General features: G+C 42.4%; 1 protein-coding gene across 1 annotated transcript in view; it reads left to right on the top strand.

Annotated features, from left to right (window-relative positions):
* The window catches only part of UST (uronyl 2-sulfotransferase), a 165240-nt gene extending 153367 nt beyond the window's left edge, over positions 1-11873 (top strand). The window contains exon 8 of the mRNA XM_087718311.1: positions 8532-11873. Coding sequence (XP_087574437.1) covers positions 8532-8818 — 287 coding nt within the window. The 3' untranslated portion in view covers positions 8819-11873. The remainder of the gene's footprint in view (positions 1-8531) is intronic.
* Positions 11874-19145: the final 7272 nt, after the last annotated feature.

The following is a 19145-nucleotide window of genomic DNA, read 5'->3' as shown; positions in this document are numbered from 1 at the left end:
ATACAAAAAGTCTGGGGTAAAGAAAAGAAGATCCAAAATAATAATAGCAGCACAATCTAGAGACAGGTCAAAGGGTCAAGTAGATTCTCAGATAACTAGCCAGTACATTACTGTCACTGCAGACACTATCAATCAGGGGTGGGATTCAGCCTGTCCAGACGGGTTCGGGTGAACCGTTAGCTCTGATGATCCGCTCCAAACAGTCAGTTTGGCCCACCATGCGCTTTACTTACCTATATCCCCTCAGCTGATTCATGTAGCAGAACGGATTGCCGCACCACAGCTGTGTTACTCTCTAGAAGTTACTCCCCAGAGCCTGCACAAAACACACAATCACCGAACCAGTTGTTAAACCGGCAGGATCCCACCACTGCTATCAATGCCAATTCCCCAGTTGCAATACACATATGGTCAGGAAAAAAAGACTGAAATCCATCTTTCGTATAATAGTTCCAGGTAGGTGTTGCTTCAACAGCTGATATTTAAAAACTATAGCAGTGGATAAGACTGCAACATAGCTTGTCCTTCAAAGGATGATACAGAGGGTGATACATTCCTAGTATTTTTATCTTTGTCTAGAGGCAGCTTGCAAGGATTTAGTGCTGGAGGAAAGGAGGTTTGAAAGGTTGAATCCTTCATCTTGCCACCCCACAAAAAAAATGTCTTGTTATCTGTAATATAAACATAATGTTCCAAAACTGTTGAGTCATAGTCTTGAATTTAAGGTGGGAATGCAGAAGGCATTGTGCAAGGAGTCATATTCCAAAACTGGACAGGAACAGGACAAAAAAATAAGACTATTTCAATTTAGTTGATTAAAATAATTTCTTTCCATTTATTTATTAGGTAGTCCTCACTTAATGACTGGTTGCTTATTGACCAGTTGAAGTTACAATGGCCTTGAAAAGAGTGTTTTATGGCCTGACTATCATAAAATGTTGCACTGTGTCAACATCTTCAACAAAATCGTATCACTGCATTTTGGTTCTTGGAAACCAGCTTGTACTTACAACCAGTTGCAGCATCCCACAGTCATGTAAACCAGCAATCTCTGATCTTTCCAGCTTGGCACACCGGCAGTGGTGGCAATGGGAAGGGGATAGTTTCACGTGTGTGCATCACTTTCACAAATGCAGTTTCCAATGCACGCACACATGTACTCATTCAGCACTGCCATGGCTAGTTCCAAATGGGTTATGGCCTGGCACTGGGCTGCAGTCCACAGGTTGCAGACTCCTGATGTAAATGCAATTTGTGCCTCTTTTGTGGTTTTTTTAGCAGAAAATGTCAAAAATACCCATTGCATATGCCGGATTAGTTTAATGACTGAGTGGTTCATTTGACCATGATGACTATGATTGTCATAAAAACCTATTGTAACAACTACCTCAACTGTGATTTATCGCCAACATTTCAAACTCAATTGTAGTAATAAATCAAGGATTCCTGTAATAATTTTCCTATTTTGTTAGTTTTTTGTTTGCTTGTTTAAGTTATGAAAATAATTACTGTAATTGATCAGATTTTCAGAACTTTATAGTAATTAACAATAAACAAGACACTCTTTAATTAAAACACCCATAGTAAAAGTAAAATCAAAACTTAAAATTATAAAAGCTCAAACATCAAATCAAGCCATCTTGAGGATTAACTCTGTTTTCTAGTACTACATAATGTAGGCCAGGGGTGTGACGGGGGGATTATGTGACATATTGGGACTTTTTCCCCCTTCGCTGAACTGGACATGGGCATGGCCAGTGCATAATGCATCTAGCCATGCATTTGGCCGTGAGTTTGACAGCCTATGTAGGCCATCAAAAATCAATGCCTGCATGCATTATAGGATTTACAGAAATGGGGAATTATCAGAAGTTTTCTTTTGAGGCACACAGGTTGGACCAGTTAATTCTGAGTGAAGGGATGTCTAAAAAACTATTCAAAGAAACTCTGGAGGCTCTTGAGAGGCTACTTTAAATTTTTGGAAGACAATAGATTGTACTTCCCTGGATTGAGGTGGAAAAGGAAACTGATTGCACATACCATTTTCAGCTAGCTCGTTTCATATTAGATAAAACACATCATATACTGCATTTAAAAGATTTAGTGATTGAATTGCTTTCAGAAACATATAAATGAATGAAGATAAGAAATGCATAGAGGATTCCAGGAGAATACAGTCACATTGCAGTTATCAATTCTTCTTTTTCTCTATCATAAACACTATCAGTTTTGTAAATTGGTTCCAGATCTAAAATTTCTCACAACTGTCGTGTCAGTTAAATTACAAAGACCAAAAGTAATCAGGATGAAAATGGATAGACAGGGAGACAGTAGACAGAATGGATGAATGGACAGGCAGAGTAAAAAGTTCATCATAACAACTTAAATCCCACAATTTCACTTTCACTGGGAACATATCTTATTTTCCAGAATGGGAGGAGGGAATGGTCACACGTGGGTTTTATCACAGCCTGATTGGTCCAAGGCTGAGAGGAAATCTATAAATACCGGTGCCTGTCCATTGCTGGCCCAGATTCTCTCTCAGCCTGGTCCAAGCTGTAGAGTAGTTTGATAGGTTTCTGTTTGTTTTCTCCTTTTGGGTGAGTTCTATTCAATCTGATTCCTATTTGGCTAATTGGGCACTTTAAATCCTTTTAAATTCTAAATTGATCTGCTGCGGCCCCAAGGGACAGATCTCTGCCTCGGGCGGCTGGGGGAGAGCCCAGTGGGGCACTAGTCTCCCCCCCGCAGGCCAGGAGCCTTTGCCCGTCCCCGGGGGTGCGGGGGTGCGAGCTCCATTCAAACTGCTTCATTCAAACTGCCTTGAAGCGGCTGTTTTTGCAGCAGGAAAGTTAAAGTGAAACTTTGAAGCCTCGAGGCTCCAGCGAGCAGATCGCTCCGGAGGGGCCTCGCTGCAGGCTTCTTTTGTTTGTGTTGCCGGGGAGACAGAGCAGGGGGAGGAGAGCGTGTGGCTCTCCCTGCTCATTTTAAAGTAACGCTGGCTAGAAAAGCCTGGCTGGGCTGCTGGTGATTATTTCCAGCCCTTTTCTCCCGCGCACGGAGTTCCGGCGGCCATTTTGGAGGCTGCCACGTGCGTGAGGCCTGGCCCTTATCGACGGGCCTAGTGCGGCCTAGTGAGAGGCCTTGAGCCTAGGTCTCCCCACAGGCTTCAGGCCCTGGTCTCAGGTGGGACTTTGGAGGCCGATTCCTGCTCCTTTCGTCGGACACGTGAGTGGGGCATGGACGAGGGAGCGGAGATTCCCCAGGGGCAGGGGGCAGGCCCTACTGGGAGTGAGGAGGCCTTGGATCAGGAGGTGGGGGGGATGACTCCCCCTCAGAGACCCCTTTCTTCAAGGCGCCCCTCCAGTTCTGTCTCTAGGGATGAGGCAGTTTGCCATAGGGTGCTGGAAAGGACCTTTGCCAGGGCAGAAAGGCAGGCCCAGTCCTCCAAGTCTTTATCTAGGGACAGATCCAGGTCCCCTGTTAGGCCCTTTTCAGAAAGGTCTCTACTTAGAGGTTTTAGCCCGGCTTCTTCATGCAGCTCCCCTGGTAGGTCGCGGGCCTTCTCCAGGAGGGGGTGTTCTCCATCCCCCATAGATGATCCTCTGGAGGGCACGTCCAGAGGCCCCTCTTCCCCCCAAAGGTTGGCCCCTCAGGGCCCTGCTTCTACTTCTGGGGATGTGGAGGATCTGGATAATCTCCCTGAAGGGATTAAGAGGCTTATTTCTGCAGCCATCACTCGGGGCATTGCCCAGCGGGACAAAGGCTCTCTTTACTCTAGGCATGGGGGGCTGAACAGGGCTCAGTTTCGGGCTTCCTCCCCTTCCATGATCAGTGAGACTTCCTTCCTGGGGGTGGGGGGGAGTTACCCCAGGAGATGGGATTCTCAGATGATGAGAATACCACTGTTTCGGAGGAACCTTCTTCTAAGGTCCTATTTATGCCCGCCTTGTTTAAAGTTCTCTTGGATAAGGCGAGGCACACCACCAAGGTCGGAACTGGGGATCCTTATGTGCCCCTCCCAAGGGATCCCGACATGGTCATGTTCTCTGCCACGGCCACCAACAAGGAAGAGACCCCTGCCCCTCCCTTGTTCCTAGAGGTTCTGACCGACCAGTGGGCTAAACCTTCTAATTTCTCTTCTCCAGGCAGTACCGACCGTCGGCATTATAACATGGAGCAAACCTTTGCTCAGGCCATCAGCTCCCGACGGTTGACATCCCTGTGGCCGCATTGGTGTCCTCCTCCCCGGTGGTGTCGGGCGATGCGGCAGATAAGTTGAAGCCGGAGGATAAGCGCGCAGAGCTTACTTTGCGGAAGAACTTCAACACCACAGCGTGGGCCATTAAGGCGGCGGCTTCAGCTTCGTACTTTAATCGTGCCACGGTCATGTGGCTCAAGAAGCTGCAGGCACGCATTCCCATACAGGAAGACTGGATCCATCAGGATCTGGTCAAGATTCTGGCAGCGTGTCAGTTCTCAGCTGACGCGACCTTGGATACGGTCAAGTTTGCTTCTACCGCCCTGGCCACCTCGGTCACCTCCCGTAGGCTCCTATGGTTGCGCCATTGGCAAATGGACAACAAAGCGAAATGGGATTTGGCGGCTGCCCCCTTCAAAGGGCCCGATCTCTTCGGGGAGGCCCTTACTCGCATCCTCGTGGAGGATAAGGATAAGAAGAAGGTCCTCCCCTCCACGGCTAAGAAGGCCGAGAACAAGTCACGTCCCTTCCGTAGGCAACGGTATAGGGCCCCTAGCTTCGGCTATAACCAGCGCTTCTCTTCTTTCTCTTCTGACAGGCAGTTCTTGGGGCAGCCCTTCCAGGACAGGAGCTGATTCCAGGGCCAGGCTCGGCGGCCCTTTCAGGGGGGAGGCGGCCGTCCCTTCCGCAAGGGGAAGTGACTCGAACCCGAGTCATCCCATCGGCGGCCACCTCGCTCTTTATGCGGACCGGTGGGACGACATCACGTCGGACGCCTGGGTCCGAGCCACGGTTCATTACGGGCTCAGGTTAGAATTTCTCTCCACTCCTCCAAATCTCTTTCGGTCGTTCCCTCCATCCCGGAGTCAAGAGCGCCGCCGCCTGATGAGTCAGGCGATCGCCCACCTCCTCGAAATCCAAGCGGTGGAGGCGGTTCCCGCAGGGGAACGGGGCCGGGGCCACTACTCAAATCTCTTCGTGGTCCTGAAGAGCACGGGGGGTTGGAGAGCAATTCTAGACCTCAAGCGCCTGAACAGGTTTCTGGTCTACAGGCGGTTCAAAATGTCATCGCTCAAGTCCATCCTTCAGGGCATCAGGAAAGGCGATTTCCTGGCCTCCCTGGATCTCACGGAGGCCTATCTTCACATTCCCATCCTGCCCACTCATCGCCGGTTCTTGAGGTTCTCCCACGGGTCCCACCATTACCAGTACAGGGCTCTTCCCTTCGGCCTGGCCTCGGCCCCGAGGACCTTCACAAAGGTCCTGGCTGCTCTGGCAGCCCATCTGAGATCGGTCCTGGTCCGCCTCCAATGTTATTTAGACGATGTCTTGCTTCAGGCAGGCTCCCTGTCTCAGGCCGTTTCAGATCTTCGGATTACCATTCGAAGCCTCCAGGCCCTGGGGTTCTCGGTAAACTTCGAAAAGAGCCATCTCACTCCCTCCACTCGCATTCTGCATCTGGGGACAGTCATAGATTCCAAGTTGGGGGAGGTGCGTCTGTCTCAGGAGAGGCAGGTCAGCCTTCGTCGGCTGGCGGAGAGCGTTCGCACAAAGCGCTCCGTTTCCATCCTCTCTCTGTCGCAGTTATTGGGCAAGATGGTCTCTTGCATAGGGATTGTCCCGTGGGCCAGACTCCATCTTCGCCCCCTTCAATGGGAGCTTATCCCCTATCAGAGGGGACGAATGAGCAATTCCCTTCGGACTCTCCGCATCTCGGCGGGGGTCCGTGCATCCCTGGTGTGGTGGCTCTCCCCGGCCATCCAGCGGGGGTGTTTGTTCTGGGAGCCGAGCAGGGTGACCGTCACCACGGACGCGAGTATGTTCGGGTGGGGGGCCCTGGTGGGCTCTCGGATGGCTCAGGGCAGATGGACGGCCTCGGACCTCCGTCACAACATCAATTGGCTGGAACTGAAGGCCGCGCGTCTGGCCCTGAGTCACTTTCGCTCCTCGGTGGAAGGGAGCCACGTTCTCCTCCTGACGGACAATGTGGCCACCAAGGCGCACATCAATCGTCAGGGCGGGACCCACTCGAGAGCCCTCTGGCTGGAGGCTCTGCGATTGGGGTCGTGGGCGGAGAAACACTTACAGTCTCTGGTGGTGGAGCACATCTCGGGACTCTCCAACGTCCAGGCGGACTGGCTCAGTCGAGCAACTCTGGACAACGGCGAGTGGCAACTCCACCCGTCGCTGTTCCGGGAGATCTGTCGTCGATTCGGGTCCCCCCGGGTGGACCTGTTTGCGTCTCCCGAGAACACACAACTCCCGCGTTTCTTCACCCGTTTCCAATCCAGCTCGGCGGAGGGCACGGATGCCCTCAGGAGCCGGTGGCCCCCGGGCCTTCTCTATGCCTTTCCCCCCATTCCACTCATCCCGGGGACCGTCAGGAAGGTGGTGACGGAAGGGGCCTTGGTCATTCTGGTGGCCCCGTTTTGGCCCAGGAGGCCCTGGTTTGCGGACCTGGTTCAGCTGTCGGTGACTTCCCCGTGGAGGATCCCGCAAGGGGAGGTGGTCTTACGGCAGGGGGCCCTGATTCACCCAGAGCCTCAGTGGCTTCAACTGACCGTTTGGCTCTTGAACGGCGGCTTCTAGGGGGGGCTCATCTATCTTCCGGGTCATTCGCACCATCGAGGCGGCACGTCGCCCCTCGACGACCCGCATGTATAACTCCACCTGGGTGGCGTTCGTCCGCTGGTGCTCCCCCAAGGGCATCTCTCCCGACAGAGCCACCATTCCCAACGTCTTGGATTTCCTTCAGAAGGGCCTGGAGGACGGGCTCTCGCAAAACACCTTGCGACGCCAAGTGGTGGCTCTGTCCTCGGTCTTGGGGGGGCGGGGTCTTCTTCCCTTTCCCAGTCTCCTCTGGTCAAGCTGTTCCTCAAGGGGGTGGCTAATCTCAGGCCTCCCCCCGTTCATAGATTCCCCACTTGGGATCTTCCGCTTGTCCTCAAGGCCTTAACGGGAGCTCCCTTGAACCTCTCTGCTCGGTGCACTTGCGCTTCTTATCACTGAAGGTGGTCTTCCTGGTGGCCATCACTTCCGCCCGGCGTATATCCGAGCTGGGCGCCCTGTCTTGTAAGGACGACCTCTGTCATTTTCACCAGGACAGAGTGGTCCTTCGCCTTGACCCGGCATTCGTCCCCAAAGTAAATACCCCCTTTCACAGGGCTCAGGAGATCGTCCTGCCCGACTTCTGCCCGAGTCCGTCCACTGACAGGGAGCGTCTTTGGCATCGTCTGGATGTCCGCCGTGCCCTGCGGATCTACCTCCGGCAGACCAAGGATTTCCGCAAGTCTGAGGCCTTGTTCGTCTCCTTCCTACCTGGAGCTCTGGGTTCGAGGGTGTCCTCGGCTACCATCGGCCGTTGGCTGCGTCAGGCCATCTCGGAGGCCTACGTGGCCTCAGGGCGGCCGGTTCCGTCAGGCATCACGGCGCACTCTACAAGGAGCGCGGCGACCTCGGCAGCGTGGGCCACGAGGGCCCCGTTTGAAGACATCTGCCGGGCGGCTACCTGGGCCACTCCAACCTCGTTCATCCGGCATTATCGTCTGGATGCTTTTGCGTCGGCGGACGCGTCTTTCGGTCGTAGGGTCCTACAGGGGGTGGCGGCTGAGGCTCCCCTTGGGCCCTAGAGTTCCTGTTCTCCCTCCCTGGGACTTTAGCTTGGGTATGTCCCACGTGTGACCATTCCCTCCTCCCATTCTGGAAAAAGGACGTTGGTCTTACCTGAACGTCTATTTTCTGATGGGAGGAGGGAATGGTCACAACCCGCCCTGAGTTCTGTCTGTTGGAGCCAAGGGGAGGGCCCGGGGGGTGTTTCCCGGGGTTTGTTGTGTTGTTTCTTGTTTTTCAGTTGTACCGTTCATGTTCGAGAATCTGGGCCAGCAATGGACAGGCACCGGTATTTATAGATTTCCTCTCAGCCTTGGACCAATCAGGCTGTGATAAAACCCACGTGTGACCATTCCCTCCTCCCATCAGAAAATAGACGTTCAGGTAAGACCAACGTCCTTTCTCTCTTGGATTTATTCATAATGAAAATCTTGGAGTTCTGGTTAAATCTCTGAATTCTATTTAGGTCAGAATATTTTAAATACCATGTCTTATTTAGAGCCTTTGAAGTAATGTTTTGCTTAGGTTATGGTAAATAAAAATTTTAAAAAAAAAAATGATATAATAATAAAAAAATGAAACCCATGTTTCAGTTTTGAGATATTTGCAGGCTCATTTCCTTCCAGGGATCGTGTGTATAGCAGAGGGCATGTTAGTAATTCAAAAAATAATGAAAGTGATTGTCTTGACATAAATTCCGCTTTATCCAAATGTCTTACAGAGCATAGGAAGCTTGGCAACCTAACTGTGACAGTGAAAAAAACCGTCCCTTCAACAGAATCCATCCAGATCTTGTACCAGCGCATGAGATATGAATATGAATTCTACTACTATGTCAAAGAGCAGTTCCACCTGCTAAAACGCAAGTTTGGATTAAGATCCTCAAATGGTAACTCTTCTCCTAGGCCAGAATTTGCCATTCCTTCTCCTCTAGAAACTGAAGAGCCAGTAACAGAAGATGAGGAGCAAGACGATGAAAAGTGGTTAGAAGATATTTATAAAAGGTGATGCAAGACGGATTCCAAATTGTTAAAAAATGCTAATAACAATCTGAAGAAAGTGAGTTAATACAAAGCAGCATTTGAAAAGACACTACTCTTAGATTGAACTCAGAACCCCTTTCTGAAAAGGTGTATTTGTTGAAATATTTTTGTTTGTTTCCTGGGCTCCACAGCATTATTGTAGTTAGAATATACTTTTAAATATATCATCTCTTGTTTAATTAGAAATAACATTGATGTTGTAAACTATTTTTGTATATGGTACTTTACAAGATGATATCACCTTGTTGGTCATTTGCAATTTTCACAAAACTAGCTTGCCTGATGTAGCATTTAATTTAATATATTAGAGTTTTATTTGAGCACATTGAAATAATAGCATGATATAAGAGATTTGTCATTGCCTGAATAAGGAATGCTGTTGTTCTGAAATAACAAAACTATCCATTGCTACTAATACCATTTGAAAAGAGACAACCAGGCTGTTAACAACAGTAAAAATAGGAATATAGAGAAGCCTAGTTAATGACTAGCATGCTCTAGATGTGTTTGACTACAACTTCAGTGATTCCCAATTAGATCTGTGTTGCCAGTAACTGGCTGGCAGCAAGGAGAGTTGTAGAGTGTTGGGAATTTGAGAAGGTGGGTATCATTAAATATCAGTACAGTGCTGAGGTTGAGTAAAACCGAAAAGGATAACATTAATGGAATTTAAACTTAGACTGCAGAAGAAAATATGAGATATTCTTTTTTTATTGTAAAGGAGATTCCTTTTTCCATAGTAGTTTTGACAATAAGCAAATATCCATAAAAGAAGGGGAACAAGAACTTTATGGGATGTTACATTTCTGTAACATTGTAAATATTGATAAAATTAATTGGTTCTAATTTCAAGACATTATTTCTGAAGGTGGAAATTTATAATTGCCTCAACTACTCTGAAAATCTGATACTTTCTGACAAATAAGACTGAAGATGAATATGCTGTGATCCCATCAGATGTCTTCAGTTCTTTTTCTCTCTCAAAGAAGTCAAAGTTTAACTCTTGCATATAGATAAGCAGCAGATACTCTTAACAGCATCTTCAAATAGTACTCTGACTGCAATAGTCAACATTTATGACTGATAATCAAAAATTACCACTTGAAAGAACAAAGTTGTAAGAGTTGGGTGCGTATTCTGTTTATTGTTTTGGTGTATATTAGTCAACTCCCATTTAACAAATTCCCTTTTCAGAGCCGATGGATATCTGTTGCATTCTGTTTTTTTACAATGCTACTAGCAGGATTTGAACACACAAATTATGTTGTGGCTACACACTTACATGATTGAAAAATCTCACTAGGTGGTTCCAGTGCACTACTCTGAAGGAACACACTGGGAACTCAAAACAATAATTAACCAAAATGCTGCATTGTATATTAAGTGGTTTCTATGAAATTACATTTAAAGAGTAATGATTAGTTTACACACTGTGGAATTGTTTTCTTTTGGGGAGCAATTTAATATTCACATGCTGGAATGTTTTGTTTTGTTTTAAAGTTAAAATTTGTGTGTGCTACAAGAATCCTGGGTTACTTAACATGTTTGCTTTCTCTGCAATTTCACTAGAATCTATTTTTTATCATGCTATTTAATATTATTCTTTGCCACAAATACTTTGAAATGTTAAAAGCAAGAGCTGCCAGTTGATTTATTCGCTAGATGTTAATGTTGTATATTTTTATATAAGCAACTTGACTTCTATTCTATTTCCAGAAAGGTACTTCATAAATTTATTTGGCACATAAGCTTTTAATATTTCTGAAAGAACAGGCCATATATCCGTCATGAAAAAATGTACTTTCAATAATTTAAAAGCACATTTTATGTTCACTCATTTTTTTTTTACTTATTTATTGTGACTTTTCAGCACATTCCAAATTTTAAGTTGCTCAGGAAAGAAATTCATTTGAATCATTTTCTTTTCTTTTTTCAAAAATAGTGATTGTTGTTATAGAGCCTTCAGCCCATGATAACCTTCTAGAAAGTGCCATATTGGTTTGTAAATCACTGTGAGAGAGAAAGATGAATTCTTGGAATATGTGAAAATAATGAAGAGAATATATGTACATTAGGTTGGTTATAAATGAAAACAGCCAATATTTGAATTAAATATACCTTAACTTATTCACTCACGCTTTGACCTAACCTGTCTATTTTTAATGCAGTAACATTTCCACATTGCTTGTTCTTCACAGAGTCATACAGTTATGTCTCTGGCCTCCTTCCCCTGCCCCATGTCTGAATGTTAAAAGTTTTCCCATTGAATCACCCTAAAAACGTTTATTGTAGTTTATTGGCTGAGGGTCATACTTCAGTTGTGTTGTTCTGACATCACTACGTGAGAAATACAATCAACATTGGAGCTGTGCTACATTGCACTGCCAGTATAAGTTACATAACCAATACTAGTTATTGTTTTTTCCATACACAGCTAGTGTAAATAAAGGTGGCAGAGAATAATTGCTGTCCAGGGTAAAATTATTTGTCAAAAGTGCTCAGGCAACTTTATGAAGTTTTATAAATGATCTTAAAAGGCTTTGAATTGAAAAAAATGATTAAGAAATGGTCCATTCAAGTGTACTGTACTCTAGGAAGATTATAATCTTCTAAAAGTATGGTTGCATTGCAGTTATCTAAAATATCCATGCAGCCTTCTGAAATTAGAAGGTCTTTTTGTCTTTTAAAGGCAATTATAGTTTTTCATCAACATTTAGTTGTCATCTAATATTTATGATGAACAGCCTTCATTCTGTTGTAGAATTTGATAACTCAAGCCAAGTAATCAAAATTGGATGCTTTTAAGATCCAGTGCTGCAATTAATCTAAGTAATCTAAATAAAGAAGCTCTAGAGTCCCTACAAGTTTTAGAGAGGAGTAAAAAACCTTTCCCCCCCCCTAAGAAAATCTCCATGTTGAATTGTATATTCTCACCTATTGTTTACCAAACTTGCATTTGAAAATAATTACATTTCATGCATTTTAATAAAGGCCTTTAATTTGCAAAGTTAATTGTGTGGTCTGGCCTTTGTGCATATATTTGTGTTCCTAGCATTCTTTGTTTTAATACCAAATAAGAGATTTATAGTAACATTAATGGAGAATATAAAAAAGACCATTTTCTTTTCTGGGGACTTTTAAAGTTGATTCAATATAACAATAGAATGATGAATTTTCTATTTACATATAGATGAAGCGTTTATATTTAACTGTAGAGAATCTGCAACTTTCTAATATCTGATATCATTATGGGGAAAGGATCTCTTTTCAAATTACTCAATCTTCCCTCAGAAACAAGGTTGAAATTTTATTGATACGTTATTGCTCAGTGAATTTTGTAGAATTTCTAAATGATTCAAGGGCTGTTCTAGATTGAGTAAATGGATAAATTCTAAAACTTAAATTAGTCTAAAAATGGAATATTTAAGACAATGAATATATCTTTTTAGTATAAAAAGCATCAAAAACAAATTGCACAGGACTATATTGGAACATTGTCACAATGCTTTAACAGATAACAAAAACTAATATTTATATCTTTATAATTTTAATCATTGAAAAATTACAAATTAGAAATACTGAAGGAATTGCAGGATGGTATTGTTATTATGGCTATTTTCATTTTAAAACATTCACTCTCAGTCTTTCATAAAGCTGTGAAGATCTGGCTTTTTCCTGTGCATTAGATCCAGATTTTAGATGTTTGCTACACCCAACTTCCTCTAGGTGTTGGCTGTGTTTTACTATTTTGGCTCTGTATTGCATTTTTTTTCACTGAGTACCCCATCCAGAGTTGCAACTTATGAATAGTTTTTTAAATAGTTTTTAAAAATCATTTTAATAGATTAGTAAAGTTTACTTACTACAAGTGACCTTGTGCTGAAGATGCTTGCTTCCCACTTGGAGGGTTGAGAATTCAATCCTAGGTAGTAGTAGAGATTTCTGTCTCAGGGCACAAAGAAAAAATATCTGCTGCGAACTCCATGTGGAGTCAGGAAGGGCATCTGGCCAGTAAATGCTCAGCTCCATTCAGTCGCCCCAACTCTACCCTGAATTAAAGTATTACTGGGTCATAAAAAGGGAGTTTTAGTAAAGTTTATTTACAATGAGTTTATAATATGAACTTGAAATAATAGGTATAAAATTTGTGGTTTTCCCCCTAAAAATGTATCTTTGATATTTCACTCTTTTTATTAAGAATAAGAATAGATAGCTTGTTGGCAAACACAATTTTTGAATTCTCCACTCATGGTCAACAGAACTTTTATACATTGTGCCACTGTCAGCAAAAAGTGTTTAATAACTGTGTAAGCTATATTATTTGTTTAATAAATTTGTAAAAGCACCAAAAAACCTTGGTGCTATTTTACTGATATCATATCACTAAGCCTTCTTCTCCATGCCTGATATGTCTGTTCTCTTGGTTCAGAAATTATGTCAGCCCATTTACATTAGGTTATTGATGTTTTGATGTAGTAATATAAGCCTGAATAGGCAGCCATTCTAATCTAGAAGCTTCTTTGAAATGTTCAGAGCATGGGCACATTCACAAAATGACTATCTTGAGAGATTTGCCTATTTTATCAAAATGCAAGTTATTAGGATGCTTTTGACAAGCCTGGAAAATCATTGCTGCAACTAAATATAATTCTGGGGCTTAATATTTTTTTTACATTAAAATAATGTTTTGAAAAGTTTAGTGGGACAGGAATCCCAGCTGGCATCAGGAGAATGGCCCTGTGACAGCAGCTAAATTAAGAGTAGGATAAGTTCCAGGTTTACATCTTCACCCTGACACTATGTCATTGATTGACTTTGGAGGAATCACTAATCTCATGCTAATCAGGATGTTAATGGACAACCATGTGAATTAACTGAAACTCCATTTGGAGAAAAATGGAATAGAAAGATAATGCATGCATGAGAAAGGCGGTTGTTGTTGAAATATGTCCCATTGTTAGACAGGATCTGTATAAATACGTTGAATGTAAGAGCCAGAGAAATAATATAACATTCAAAGGTTTGCCACTTCCTCATAAACATGACATATTAGTTTATTCAAAGGTCTTTTCAGCCAGGTGAACTTTGAATGGCCATTATCTTGAATCAATAGCTTTCTACTGAGGGGTAAATAACACAGACTCTTTTATTTATACCCTTTTCATATTTCTTGTATCACTGGTTTACTGTATAAATAACATTAAGTCACAAATTGGCAAACATTTTTATGCAGTAATACTCACCAATCCTTTAATATTCCTGTGTCCTCCCAGAAATCTCACAATTTGGATGTTTAAATTTAAAAGTTAGATATTGATTGACTGCCAAAATCTCACACCCAGTGCCTAATTTTTTTTGTCTACTGCTCTAAATTGTAATTGGTTCCTCACTTATATGTGAGCCAACCTTCTATGGCTTATCAACAACCAGACTTTTATCAAGGAACACCCCCCCCCCAAAAAAAACCTCTTGACTTCTAACAATGTATAACGGCAATGATCTACTACATTCATCTATAGTATTCTTGTAATTTCTGATAATGTAAGGGTCAAAAATTATCTGCGACCGTATATACATTTTTTTTTACTAAAAGAAACCCATCTTTTTTTTTTGAACTTGCACATTTCCCTCATAGTATACAGTATTCTGAGATTTAAGAGTCTGATTTTTTTCCTCTCTGAAGATGTCTACTAAGAGGTCACGAGAACAGTTTATATTACAATGTGGTGCTCCAAAATCCTGTTTAGGAAAAATAATATCTATAATGTAAGTCACAGAGGCTTTATTTATTACAGGGAAGCTATCATTTTCAGCAAAATGGCTAATGGAAAAAATATATTGTGTATGTATGTGAAGGGTTCATGTTTTTTTTTTAAGTAGTGGGAGCAGAAAGTACTGTTTCTGCAATAGAAACTCTGATTAAGCTATTTATTAGACATCTCAGAACTTTTTGTTCAAAGTCAGCAATACGTAGTATGGTTCCTGTTGAAGTACATGCCGTTTGTTACCCATGAGGCAGGATGTTGTTTCCTCAGAAAGTTTACACTCTTGCCATATTTGCAATTGTTGGAACTATTTTCAAGCCATTCTTTGCTCGCTGGGCCTATCCATCTGTACCTACAAATGTAATTATATGCCAACCCAATTATAATTACATTTTGCTTAAATTTATTTTTTATCACCTACTATATCCCCAAATTAATCTCTGGCATTGCTAATATAAATTTTATCAAGGATTCCTATATTTTTGCCCTTGCTGACCAGAAATACTTATGTCACCCAAAGCAAAAGACAGATATGGACAGCAGCTAGAGTTGGGGTTTTCAAAAATGGGAAAAGCTATTATTTCTTTGTCTCAGAATCCTAGGTGTTACCTGATTCCTGCTGCTTCTAGCAGCACTAATTCAGACATTACAGATATTAGCTCAATGGAGGCCTCTTCAAACCTACTGTATTTGTTTGTTTGTTTACTGGTTTACAAAGATTGCATAGATTGAAAACAGTGTTTCCCAATCTCAGCAATTTTACGATGGGTGGACTGCAACTCCTAGAATACCCCAGCCAGCATGGCTGAGGTTCAGAAACATTGATTTGAAGAACGCCTAGCCACATAATGGGCAGTTTATGTAATAAAAAAAGAGAACAATCAGACGAAGAAACAAATGAAAATGTGTCCAAAGGGGGTGGGGACAGAACAAACTCTTATAGGACTTCATCAAGTTTTCATGTTTTAGACTATCATTGGAAGGGGGCCAAACAGATCTTGGGGGTGTAGCTGATCCAGAGATTGTTGGCTTTTCTAAAACGTAGGCAAGGAAAATGCACGAGCATGAGCTGTCTGCCCCATCCAGCCCCAAGATCATTTCCTTTGATTTCTTCTGGTCAGACTTCAATCTGAGCAGCCATCTTCAGTGGAAACCTTGGGTGTAAATTCTTTTAATTAACCCCACACACACATACACACACCAGGAGCTTCCCTCCTCCGGTAAGACAAACCCTGTGGTGGGTTTGACAGTGGCATCATAGTCACTTTCTGACTCCGACATTTTTTTTCAAAAATTAGACATGTTACACATATTGTTCTCCTCACCAGGAAGCAGTTATTTCTCTGATGAGTGCAGTAATGTCCATATAATTTATCCATTTGTTAATATAATTAGCACAGGAGGAGAAACCATTTGTATGAACCTTTATAGACATAACAATACCAAATATAGCAAATGGAAAATCTTGACACAAGAGGGAGCCCTAGTTACCAAATAATTGAAAACATGTTGCCAAAATCTGAAATCACTTCTTACTAATTAGTACCTTACTGAATCCTTTATAATGTGACTCATACTGGGTTGTCAGATTGATACTTTAATACCTCTATTCTAGCCCATTCTTTCTATAGCCTCTAAGGGGGCTTGAGTGAAGTTTACTTGGCAATAATACAAGAGTGACTTGCTATTGTTTATTTTTTTTCTCCCAGCTATTTTTAGATTTCCCAATTAGTTTAAGGTACTAACCATCCAATGGCCCAACTCTGGCTTATTTCCAGCCAGAGCTGCCACCTGTTAAAAACTGATTTAAACTACTGCAATCTTTTTTTAAAAAACAAAACAAAACAAAACAAGGTTTCTGCATTCAAATTTTGCAATGATGTCAAAAATTATTTCCCGAAATCAAAATTTAGCACAAATCAAAAGCGCAAGTAAGGATTTAGTAGAAGCGATAAAGCTTGACAAAAATTCATTTCTACAAACATTGCACTTTGGAAATTGTGTGGTGTTCAACCAACAATTTTGTTTTGATTTCCATTGGTGGTGAGGAGAACAATTCCTTTCTAGACAAGCCCTCTTATCTACACATATAGATGAAATCAAGAAATTTTTCTGATGTGACAATCCCCATTTGGGCTTCAAAATTCTTGGATGCTGAAAACACAAAGGAAGCATGTAATAATTCACTCCATATAACATGTAAAGCCATTGCTGAGCTTCTATGCTATATGTAGTAGCTTTACCAGTCAACTTGCTATAATCATTGGAATTCTGGGGTTGAATCAGTATACATTTTAAAGAGGGATTTTTTTAAGTGCACACTCTCATTTTTATTGGATTTGATCTGGATTTCATAAATACTTCCAATTTTACACAAACTAAATTATATAAAAGTTAAAAAAAGTTGTAGACTTACAGGTAAATAAAAGGAATGGCAGAATACGTAAGATTATAAATGCATTTCACCTCTTGATTCTGGATTAAAGTTCATAAATAATAACCTAAACTTAGATACTAGATAAAAGCTCATTTATACTTCTGATAATTTGCAAGAGCATTTGAAATAATTATACTATCTCTTCTCAACAACTATTCCCTTTCCCAGACAAGGAATTGAAGAAAGCAAGACCTTTGCCTGCAAAGGATGTTGGTTGCATTTCTTCTGGATCAGCTGGCTGGTAACAAAATAAGATCAAACAGCTGGATTAGCTTCAGTGAAGATAAAAGGCAGTGTACTGTTGTAGTATTCAACATCTGCCTCATTTCTCCTCAATGATTCACAGAACAGAACATGCATTTCCCCATCCATTCCACAGCTGATGAGTGATAGCAAAGTTCTTTCTCAGATTGTGATTGTAGGAAAAAGGAGGCAATTCATAATGATCTTAAGAGCTTTCCGGCCACTGCTTCAGGCATGGATCTCTAGCCCTGTTCTGTACAGCAAGTGAGAGTACCCTTTTATTGTCCAAGGCCTGCATGGTCAAATTTTAGCCGGACAACCGCAGTCCAGCACTGGATGAGGCTGTTGCAAAAGTGAACCAGGCCAGGGATTTTTTTCCCTTAAAAAGTATCCTAACGAACTAAAAATTGATAATACATATCTCCCAAAAGATACGAAAGCACATTGTGTATCCTATGTGACCTTGGGCAAAAAATCAAGTGGGCTTCCTCCTCCTACCAACGCCTTTTAGCTATTGTACATAATAATTTAACCTCTTCCCCCCACCTTTTTATTTTGAAATCTGAGGTACCCAATGTTACTTCATTCTGAATCAGCTGTATGAAAGAACTACATTGGCTCCCGAAGCCACTCATCAAAGCTGCACACCTCTCAGACGCTACAAAGGAAAGGTAGATAAATGCAACTTTGCTGACATTGGAAGGATCCACCAGTGCTGTAAAACTGGGGATACTCAATAGAAGTGTCCAAAAGGCACTAAAAGCAGTTTTAATGTGCCTGGGATAGTTATTTGCAGGGTCACATGAGATTGAGTCAGGAGGAGAGAAATATTCAACCTCCTCTATTAAAAAGGAGTGTTGGAAAGAAAGAACTGTGAATCTTGTTTTATGCAATTCAGTGCAAGGAACATTGTAAGAATGGAGAATCAGACAATATATTATAGATTCTTGTTCAGTGAAGGAGACAGAGTGTGTTTGTAAGTGTGTTTTTTAAAGAAAAGAATTTGAAGCTAGGGAAGTGCTAAGAAAAAAGAGGTGAAAAAAAGCAGCAAGGATTAATTGTAGCGGAAGAAATCACAGGAACAATATATTTTACTGGAAGGGACAAGAATGGAAAAAGTGCCTTGATGAGCATGTTTGTAATGCTACACCGCAGTTTATTTTTATACAATATGTAAAGTTTGGGAAACTAGAAAGGAATGTGAAAAACCTTTTCCATAGTGGAGTTCAGACTGTTGGCTGAGTCAGTTTAATATTTTTTAAAAACGTTTTAATGGCGAGGCCTCTTCACAGTGACTCTGGAAATAATAGCAATTACTCTGCACACCCACTGCAGAGAGACTGTCTCTAAAAGGAACTTCAAAAGAAGGATTTCTGGATGATCCACCTCAGTCTTCCTTGAGCTACTGCCTTTCAAGATTATTGCCCTTCAACTCTCAGCCAGTGTGGAATTTGCCAGAGTGTAGTAGACCGAAAGAATGTCATTAACCAGAATTAAAGTAATTAGAATGCATTGTTTGTTTCTTTGTTTTCTTTAAAGAGCATTAGTGCAGAAAGATGATGCAATGCATTTTTCAGACTGTGGTCCTTTTTCACAGTCCCTTCCAGTATTACACATCTGTTTGCCAAACCAGATCCCCTAGGAATCCCTGGGGCTATTTGCAATCATCAACCTTCCCCACTTGCTTTTACTAGAGTTTGCATTGCAGCTAGGACAACAGAGCACACAATACTGCTACAATACTGCTTTTCTCCCAGCTGAAGGGGTTTACAGTGCAGTTCGCAACACAGTTCAAGGTCTGAGTTTGAACTTTAAAACTCAAAACAGTCTGCAACCAGTGGACTAGA

Source organism: Thamnophis sirtalis, unplaced genomic scaffold (genome assembly GCF_051295495.1).
Source record: "Thamnophis sirtalis isolate CommonGarterSnake01/CBP01778 unplaced genomic scaffold, rThaSir2_p1.2 scaffold_6, whole genome shotgun sequence".
Taxonomy (NCBI): domain Eukaryota; kingdom Metazoa; phylum Chordata; class Lepidosauria; order Squamata; family Natricidae; genus Thamnophis; species Thamnophis sirtalis.
The sequence above is the reverse complement of the archived record's forward strand: the minus strand, read 5'-3'. Positions and strand labels throughout refer to the sequence as shown.